The following is a 10,065-nucleotide window of genomic DNA, read 5'->3' on the forward strand; positions in this document are numbered from 1 at the left end:
CAGGTTAGTCATTAATATACTGCTGCATGTAGTTACATTGTAAAACTGAACTTTAAAATGAATAGTGGTAATAATAACCAAGAGAGACTGACAGTGATCACCGACTTTTTAGGGGCTTGTTGAGATTAAATAGAACAAGATACAAAGCGTTAAAACATGTTAAAATAACAACAGCCTTAATAAACGCAGCTGCCAAATATTCTGAGGAGTACAACTCGGAATAGAAAGTAAAGACTTCTCTTTCAATCTCTATGAAATCTTTGCATTCAGTCCCATTTATCAGCAGGCTTGTAATTAAATTTCTCAGCTGTCTACATTTCTCCAGCTTACTAAAATACAATGAATTTTTTTCACCCGCCTCAATCCATTTGGCTCTTCATCTTATGAAAGCACCCTGGGCTTTCTCAAGGTAAAGATCATCTAATTTAGTCTGGTACTCCATCAATTTATTTTTCTGTTGTTTTCCCTGTTTTTCTGTTTGGTTTTTCTTTACTACAGCACTGAGTTATTTCTCGAAGTAAATTACTTTCATATCTCATTTTTCCATATTCAGTTATTTGCAGAATTTTATAGTAAATTCTTTGATCTTGAATTGAACAAATTCCAATTTCTGTATAATACACACTATTGATTCCTTATTTTCAGTATCTCTGATTATATGTCTAATTTTATCACGATATTCATCCCTATTTAAAAGGCTGGCATTGAATTCCCAATATTAATATCCCCTGCTACTAAGTTTCTTCCTTGTTGGTTTTGGCTTTAGAGATTTTAGATTGTGAGGTACACCAAAAAATGGCATCGCTCACCAACCAATAATCAATTCCTGACCTGCTTTCTCCATTAGGTTTAAACCACGAATATTTCTTAAGTCCAGGATTCATACATCTCCAAATGTCTGTGAAATTATTATCACAAGCAAAGTTCTCAATAATGTTATTCTGCTGCCTCCTTCCTAAGCGAGGCGCCCATCTGTCCATCCATTCATCTGGTGTCACGTTCCCATCGCCTCCAACGACAATATAATCTGTGGGGTACATAACTTTAACTCTGAAATCACATTTGTTAAATTTTCCAATAGACTTTTATTTTGACCCTGATTATTTATGTCCATAAAGCCTTGTGACAATAAGGAATAAACCTTCGCATTTCAACACTACAGTTAACCAGTGGCCCTCTCTGTCAGCTTTGTAAGTTATAATTTACCCTGGGAATTTATTAAAACAAATCGCCACACCTCCAGATGGATTAGATCCATGGCTGAAAAGAATCTGGTCTCCCCACCGATTAGTCCAAAATGTAACATCAGCATCTACAGAGTGAGTGTCTTGTAGAAATAAAGAGTGACATTTTTGCCCCTTGCAAAATAAAAGAGTGCATTTTTTCTTAACAAGGTCCTTCAAACCCTGAATGTTTAATGAACTAAATATAATTTGTGAGTGAACCATAACAAGTAAAGAAAAAATGAAATGGAAAAAAATAAAGAGGTATGAGTTTAACCCATAACTCTTGTCACCCACTCAGTGACTAGTAACCTCTCATTTTCAGCTGAGCTCTGTTGTCCCATTAATAATAATCCACCGTATAACAGTCTGAGCCTTTCATTTAGCGTCGCCAATCCTCCGTCCTTCAATGTATCCACGAGGACCTCGGAAAAAGGTCAGTCTTGCTTGCTTGTTCAATTTGAGGCCACATCTGCTTCCTCTCTTCCAAATCCTCCCGCGGCAGTACCTCAGCAAAGTGAACAGACAGCCGAACCGACTCCTTCAGATCGTAGTTGTCTTTGGTCAGCTGCTCATATCTTCTCTCCAACTCTTTAACCTTCTGTCTACATTCTTTCACCTCCTCCAAGTTGAACTGAACAGCTTTCGATAGGATGGCTAGCCTTTTTAAAAAGTATAAAAAATATACAAACCAAAGATATAGTTGTAAAGAGCAGAAATATTCTAAAATTTGAAAAAACATACGAAGGCAAGAAGAAGAATAAAGAGAAAGAATAAAGAGAAACAGGAAAGTGTGGATGCCTACAACATTCACTCAATAAACAAAATAACAGGGTTATGAATCATGCATCGTGTGGCAACAAAATAGAAAATGTAAATAATTGTCAGGTCTGTCATTAAACAATTTCAGTTATGAATCAGTTCATTCAACAGTTTTTGCATATTTGATTGGATATGTGAAAAATGCATGGATGGATGGTTTCCTGTTCAATCTATTGGAAGAAAATAATCAGATTTTAAAAAACTTATATGGTAAATACATTTGCAATAAAAAAATTTAAAAAGTGATGTGAATAAACTGTGAATACATTTTAATTTTCACATTTCTAACAAAAGCAGACGTTTGTATATTGCTTCAGCTGCATGTTATGTTCTGCACCTTTTCTGTTCACCTTTGCTCACTGATTAGTCAGCACTTGAGGAATTAAGTGGTAATGTGAAGAATAACAAAAACACTAATGCAGCATGATGTATACACAAAATCAACACTTGTTTTTCGTCTTTATTTTGCATCTTTTACACGTGGTAGTGTCACTGATATCAAAACTCACACATAACCTGAATGAAATACAGAAAATTACAAACAGGTCATTTAAATGACAGTCGTTTGTGATTTTGAATGGAAGGAACATCTGCAGCGACTGCTAAACGACGAGATACTAGTATGTAAAGATGTTTTCCGTTCTGTGTCCCAGCTTTTCCAGATTTGGCAGACAGGCATTCTGGATCATAGGCGCAGGGCCGCAGAGGACGATGAGGACATCGTTGGATGCAGCGGGGAGGTGGTCCTTGATCATGTCATAGGTCACAAATCCTGAGCTGTAGCTCCAGTCTGGAGAATAAGATCAAAGAACCACAAAGCTGAATTTTCACCAGTATATGCACAATTCGGATCGTGTTTTTAGCACAGGCTTACTGAAATGTGAAAGCGTTTCAGTCGTGCATGATGTCATAGGGTTTATTGTACCAAACAGCCACAAGAAAAAACAGTACAGCCGATCTATATATGGCTTATTCAACATAGAAGCGTGTCTTTTATTCTGCTTTTTACTCCTTCTCTAAACGCTGAATATTAAACACTTCTTCTTTCTCTCATTTTGAATCTGTCTCTGTCCTCAAGGCCTCAGAGGAAGGAAGGGAGGCCTTTTGGTGAAAGGCAGGCAGAACTAAAAGACAACCTCCATTAACAGATAAAACAGGAGACATTCAAAGAAAGATGACACTGTCTGCTGCGGTTTTTGGTGAGACGAAGATTTTAGTGTCAATGAAGCCATTTGCTGAAGATGCTTGTTCAACAACAGTCATCTCTCCATCAAAGGCCAGCAAATAATGGCACTGCTAATGAAGAGCTCTTCAAATAAATAATGATCAAGGGCTGATGTGTCCCCTTTCTGAGGGGAGCTAATGAAGACGTGACACGACAAAATAAAAGGTCTCCACAACAGAGATTATGTAACAATAATATGCTTGTTAATTCAAGCTGGCTTTAAGGATTATACGAGAGAAAACGGGAATGTTTTGCTAAGCTACTGTAACACCTCGTGGGAAGTATCTCCCTCCTCAGCCCGCAGGGATTTTCCTTCAGCTGAGGCGTCTTTGTTTGGTGTCAGCAGTGAAACCAAACGCCTGAGTATCAAGATTTATCCTGCTGCATGTAGCCTGGAGAGTCTCTAATACTCACATACAGGCCTGCCGTATATCCTGTGTGGTAAAATGATCAAATTAGTCACAGAAAATGTTTCTCAGCATCAACTTGAATGTAGTTACAAAGTTATAAAGCCACTGTAGGACTTAATTTGTATGTATGTTTGGATGCTGTCTGGCCAATATGTTTGGAAAGGTTACAAGTATCAGTTTGAAGTCACTATTGGTCATTTTTAACAATAAAGGTTTTCCTTAATGGATAATCTGAGTAAGGCTGTGGTCACAGCAATTTTATCATCTCTAAGCATTTTAAGCTTCATCTGGGGCTCCAAAAGGTTAGGGTTAAGGTCAGGGTCAGCTTGTTCATGCGACCTGCATCTCAGTCTGTTCTCTAAAACCTAAAAGAGGAATTATGGATTGGATCAACTGGTCCCTAAATGCAATTGACACCCCTTTCTCAACGAGAAGTTTGGGCTTGGGTGAGCCTGAGTGCTCCGGATCCAACGCCACCTCCAACGCTTACCTCCCCTCTGATGTGGACATCGGGTCAGTTGGAGGCGCAGTCGAAAGATTGCAGCGGTCCCAGATCAGATGTACACACTGGAACTCTTTCCCATGTTGCTTGTCTGTGTTTATTGTGCTATGGTGTGTTGATATCTTTGCATTCCTGTATTATCCTTTTGTGTTACACATTTCAATGTTTTTTTCCTCACTACCTGGCCTGACCTGTCTCCCCAATGTGATGTTTGTGTATTGTATGTACGGTCGGCAAGGTCTGTCATCTCGGTTGTGGGCAAAAGACCTGCGACTGACATCTCATCATCATCTTCTTCATTTGCTATTTCCTGATATCAGGCGTATTTTTAAAGCCAAGAAAATATTACTCATATCTGGTTTACTTCACAAGAAAAAGGGAAAAATACTAGTAATGATTTATCTTCATTCCCTGTTGGTTTTCTAAGACAACAAAGACATCTTCAGAGTAACATAAATAGAAATGAAATGAAAGACTAGGTGAAGATAAGAAGGTCCATATTCACATATATTCATAAAACAAATGGTGAAACTCATTATGGATTTACAAACATCTTCCTTTTCTTTTTGCAGAACTTCTTCTGTACAACTCGTGCACTCACACATCACAGGTGAGTCACACAGGTGCACTGCTACATGGCAGTCACGAGTGAGGGAGTAAAAAACAACACTGGCTGGGAATTTGCAACACAAAGGAAGTGTTGTCTCTGCAGACGGAGCAGCATGAGAATTTTGTCAGAGTTGTGCTTCTAGGCACCTGATGAACTGAAGCTGCCAACTTGACCCCATTCATATGCAGACTGATATCGACTTGACTCCATCTTGTGGCAACATTTATGGCAGGTTTTAGAGCCAGTGTTGGTAAGCGTGGGGAAAAACAATCCATACAGAATAATATTGGAATATTCTGTGTGGTGATTATGATATTTGCAATATATTACTTGAACTGTCTCAACTGAAAAACATTCAGTATTTGAACACACCCAGCTTTTCCCTTCTACCTGAGAGCTCATGGTTAATGGTTCAGTCACACAAGGAAAAATAGGACAGCAGCCTCTTTGCAACTGAAAAATATCATCGGCTGCCTGCGTTTGTCGTACTGAATTATTTCACATTCTGTGAGCGATTGCAACTTGTGGTGACTAAATAGTTCCCCTTAAGGATGTTGCACATCCACAGCTGCTTTTGATTGCACAAGTTGCCTGATAGGAAGAAACATTTCTGCAAACAGTCGCCGTCTGACTTTGACTGCAATCATTTTCTCAGAGATTGTTGAAGGTTTGCAAATAGTTGATGTCTAGTTATAAATGCAGACAAATTACCAATAAGTTGTCATCAGTCTGAGTCTTTGTCAGTGAGCACAGATCAACAGGATTTGAATCTGGTTGTATTCTGGTTAATTTACTATAGCACGGTTAAAATTGAACTTCTATGAAATTGAACTTTCTGTCTATGCAGACTCCAACAGATATGTGATTTTTGCTGATTTATCACAGTTAGTTGCTGTATTATCAGAAACTCCGATTCAGGCTGATATTAGTCTGGCAACATTTATAGTCTGGCAGGTTTTAGCGACAGTGCTGGTATGCTTGATAATTGCATTTTGCAGCAAAAATAAATGATAAAAGAAATAACTGTAGTGATATAGCTTTATCTTATTGAATATACTGTTTTATATATGCATTAAGTGTATTGTAATCGTGGAAGCATTTGTCTCAATGCTGCTTTTTTCCACATTCAGACTATGAATTAGTGCTTAAACTGAGCCTCCCACTCTATTCTGGAGTGAACATTACACAGAGTGAATTTTAGATCCATAGATGAAGACATTTCCTCTTACTCTGTGGAGGTTTGTCCAGTGTGAACCACAGCTGAAGTCTCTCAGGATGGTTCTTCTTCACCTCCTCCAGCTCCTCCTTCAGTAAGATGTCTTTCTCAGTCTAAGATAAAGTAAAACCCAGTAAAGCGGTTTGACCACAACACTTTCCCTTTATATGCAGTTATAGAATTCAACTGAGACAACGCAATATCCCGCACACAGCTGACCTGGTTGGCGAATATGAGAGAGCACTTGGTGTTGTCAGTGGAGTCTGATGAGATACTGCGAATTAACTGCAGCATAGGAGTGATACCTGGGAGGGTGAAAGACACTGGAGTTAGTCTCAGAGGTGAAATACAGACTTTTCTCATTTTTCCAGTGAACTGAATGTGTCAGCAGTGCAAAGCAAATATCAAAACTTTCTAAAAGTTAAAGCATGTCACAGATTTGAGGACCACACGAGCAGAACAGCTCTTTTCAAACGCTCTGTATTACATCCCAGTCGTCTAAAACACACTAAAATAATAACATGATGCAGTAAAGCACTTGAAAAGTGTGATTACACGCAGGCCTTAGAATCACTTTAAGGTAAATAACACTTCTGCAGATTTTTGTCCTCTGTGATGTTCCTCTGAATGAAGTGCGTGTATAGTTAAAGTTATTAGAGTGATCTGAAAATGGACCTGTTCCGCCAGCGATCATTCCCACGTGCTTAAACTTCCGAACCTTTGGCTCCGACTTCTTATCTGGTCTGATGGCAAACTGACCTGAGTGGATGACACAAAGTCTCAACCAAAGCAGATCACACAGCGCCTCCTGCTGGTGTCAGCAGGTTAATGTAGAAACTTCTTTTTTTGGTTCTTTTCATAAAAAACACCATCACCACACCATTGCCCTTATACACCAGGAGTCCATTGGGCCCTCTGAAGTCAATAGTGTCTCCAATGGTCATGCCGTCCAGGTACTGCGACATCTTCCCTCCATCAGGGAAAGACGGGTGGGTGTTCTTGTAGTAGACCTGGAGGAGTTTACAGAAGGACATCACATTTTTATTTTCATCTTCTTATGCAGTCTCATTTTCCACAACAGTGCAATAAAAATGACTTCCAGGCTCTCAAATGATCCACTCAGCCGGTAATAATCAAATGTCAAACTTTAGACATATTGTCTAATATTACTATTGATATGGCCTTTTTCTCTTACTGGAAAAGCTTCCCTATAATCCAGAAAACAGAAAAAGAGTATGTAAAACCAATATTCAAAATTTTATTTATGCTTTTGGAGAAAGCATCACGATCACAGTTATGTGACAAATGATAAAACCTGTGCGGTACAAAGCATCTCACAACATTGTGCTTCAGTTTTCTGTATGAATGATATTCTAGTGTTAGCTGTTAGCTTAGCACTCAGTAATTTTATATACATATAAAATTACTCCAGAACATCGACGTAACTTTGTGCTAGACATTGGGGAGGGTCAAGATCTCTGTCTAAATAAATAAATCTGGGTAAATTCCCAGATGATTAAACATGCAACTGTTTTGTTGGTAATAACTGAAATGAGTAAAGAAAATCAACAGCCTATTTATGCAAGATAATTCACAATTTTATTGGGGGGGGGGGGGGGTATATATTGGTTGGGTCTGATTATTGGAGGGGTCATAACCCCCCTAACCCCCCTGGAACTTACGCTCCTGCTCCAACAGGCTCAGTTTTTTTAAGGTATTATTGCTTCAGACTTGGTTGCCTATTAAAAACAAACTCATGGCCTTTCATCAGTTTCTAGGGCTTTGTACAAATGGCTTATAGTGTAATAAAAGTGATAAAAGTGTTTATTAAGCAATGACTGACTGTCCAACTGATAATCTCACTGATGATAGTAGCTCAGGATGCAATACAGACACTCAGATCTTTACCAAATTTCTTAATAATTGCTCTACAGATCAAATGTGAACATGTTAAGGTTAACCACCTTAACCACGAGGTCAACATATCCTTGGTGCTCATCACTGGAGACTGGAGTGTAGGCTCTAACCGCCAGAACGCCGTTCACCTTTGCTGACAAGTACACGTGCTGGCCTGCACAGTGGACAGAGACGGGGAAGAGAAGTGGCAGGTTTGGTGTAGTGTTGGGTTAAAGTGAAACAGGACGGTGGGGAAAATGTTGATACAGGAAATGAGGGCAGTTCTACGGCTGCAGCAAGGAATCGTGAGCATCACTGTCAAGTGCTAATACTTATCTATTCTAATCAAAGTCCAATAATTTTTTATTTTTGATGTTTAACCGGTGTAATCGGCAAGTGAGCTTGCCTTCTTGTTTTTTTGTCTGGTTATACCGCAGCATAAGTATGAGGAAGTGCTAAAAGTGCTGAGTGCTCAGATAAGAAAATCTGCATGCTTGCTTTTTCTACTAGGATTTTATCAGAAGAGAGAAAGAAAAGAGCTGGTACAGTACCTACTGGCAGCCCAAGGATGTGACTTGCAGATGGAAGGCCAAACCGAAATTTCTTTGTGTCATGACTGATTTCCTGCACAAGGACACAGCCACAGTACCATAAAAAGAGAAAATACATATAATATTATCCTTCTGGGCTGGCTAAATAAATCTCCCATGGCTTCTGTTTGAAGCTTTATGTTTATGCAATACATTAACAGATATTAGTCCTATTATGTAACTGCATCTTAAGGGTATTTAAAACATAAAGACCGTTCCAGGCCTGCAAACCGGTGCACTGCACAAAAACAGAGCTGTTACAGCTAACTCAGTGAGAGCAGCAAATCTATCACTGCACCCCCAATAATACTTTCTTATGATGGGAATTTTTGATGAAAGAATGAGTCCTACATTGCCCACAATGCAACTCAACAGACCTTAATGTTTAAAATGTGGTGTGTGAAAGGATTTACACGGGCTCTTGGTACACTAAATCTGAACTGTTCTTTTTTAGGGTCTTTGAGTGAATTTCAAAGATTACTGAACAGAAATCTTGTGACTACAAATATGCAAATCTTGTTTTTTTTTGCAGTCATTTAAAAATGTACGTGCTTATTTATCATAAACATAGATGCAGGTCTAAACACACACTGGATTTTGTTAAGCCTGTAAGTTTGTATGCAGCCCACCTCTTTGCGTATAAGTGGGAGAGGATATTTCACTGTGGGATCTTGGAGAGTGACGGGCAGCTTCTTCGTCTTCTCACCTGAAGAACCTAGCAGGAAGTAGAAAACTGTTCCTACCAACACAAAGACAGCCACCAATCCAGGGATCACCTGCAGGACAAAGATCAAAGTGTGAACATGCTGCATTCAGCCGTTTGTAGCACGCATAGCGACTTGCACAACAGTTAAGATAGAGAAACAGTTTACATTCAATAACTGAAAGGAGAAATAAAGCTCATTTTTTTCTCACCAAGGTCTCGTCCATGTTTAACGTGACAAATTAGTCAGTCAGAGCCTCCCTCTCCTCCCACAGACCAGAGTCCACACAGTTAAGGCAGTGACAGCCTTGCCGCATTCACTCTACACACAAATCTCAAAAGGGGCTTGGCTTCCCACTGAGGTGAAAGGTGACACGGGGCCCGAAGCACCAATAGGAAGACAGATTTCATCATGACGCTATATAGTACAGAGGTGGTATTCAGACAGTGAGGAGCAGAGCCTTGAAATCACACCACTGACAGAGGGGAGGAGAGACAGGCATATCAGATTATATAACAAAGACCTTCACTGCTCTGTACAGGGGCACAAAATACTTTACTCACTTCAGAGAAAAACATGCTTTTCAGAAAATAATGAACTCGTGTATGAATATTTCCACAAAAAGGCATCTAATTCATTAATTTATTCAAGTTAAACACAACAGTGATAAAAGTTTTAGCTGGCATTAAATATGTCCTTGAGTTAACTAGTAATCTTTAACTGTGAGCCCAGTCTTAATGAATCACTGTGAAGCAAGTTCTTTCTTTCTTTTTCGGTACAAAGTAACCGAAATACAAAAAGGCAAGAAAAACAAAAATCAGCCTTTCCACCATATCTCATGATCAAACTTAGTTTGGTTAAAAAAAT

The 10,065-nt window shown here is 39.0% G+C and overlaps 1 protein-coding gene across 2 annotated transcripts; it reads right to left on the bottom strand.

The window, feature by feature from the left end:
- Positions 1 to 2,460: 2,460 nt before the first annotated feature.
- On the bottom strand, positions 2,461 to 9,571 carry cyb5r2 (cytochrome b5 reductase 2). Of its 2 annotated transcripts, XM_085414832.1 has the most exons (9): positions 9,410 to 9,571; positions 9,124 to 9,270; positions 8,456 to 8,528; positions 7,973 to 8,079; positions 6,889 to 7,018; positions 6,684 to 6,767; positions 6,228 to 6,313; positions 6,022 to 6,121; positions 2,462 to 2,835 (listed from the first exon to the last, which is right to left on the bottom strand). In XM_085414832.1, exons 1-9 carry the CDS (start codon positions 9,422 to 9,424, stop codon positions 2,663 to 2,665), a joined length of 915 nt encoding a protein of 304 aa, XP_085270958.1. In that variant the 5' UTR covers positions 9,425 to 9,571; the 3' UTR covers positions 2,462 to 2,662. The 2 variants fall into 2 exon arrangements, with proteins under 2 accessions (XP_085270957.1, XP_085270958.1); XM_085414831.1 differs by lacking the exon at positions 9,410 to 9,571 and having other exon boundaries at positions 2,461 to 2,835; positions 9,124 to 9,306.
- Positions 9,572 to 10,065: the final 494 nt, after the last annotated feature.

The sequence above is a fragment of the Rhamphochromis longiceps genome, linkage group LG7 (assembly GCF_057381845.1).
Source record: "Rhamphochromis longiceps isolate RC_006_pf linkage group LG7, R_longiceps_female_GT1.1, whole genome shotgun sequence".
NCBI lineage: Eukaryota > Metazoa > Chordata > Actinopteri > Cichliformes > Cichlidae > Rhamphochromis > Rhamphochromis longiceps.

What these genes read in the sequence shown, in the direction of transcription:
- cyb5r2 (XM_085414831.1), bottom strand. Translation starts at nt 9,306, where the DNA reads ATGCAGCATGTTCACACTTTGATCTTTGTCCTGCAGGTGATCCCTGGA. An exon ending in CCTGGTGTATAAGGGCAATG is followed by an intron (nt 6,768 to 6,888) that starts GTGTGGTGATGG and finishes TCATCCACTCAG; the next exon opens with GTCAGTTTGCCATCAGACCA. An exon ending in AATGATCGCTGGCGGAACAG is followed by an intron (nt 6,314 to 6,683) that starts GTCCATTTTCAG and finishes TCACCCTCCCAG; the next exon opens with GTATCACTCCTATGCTGCAG.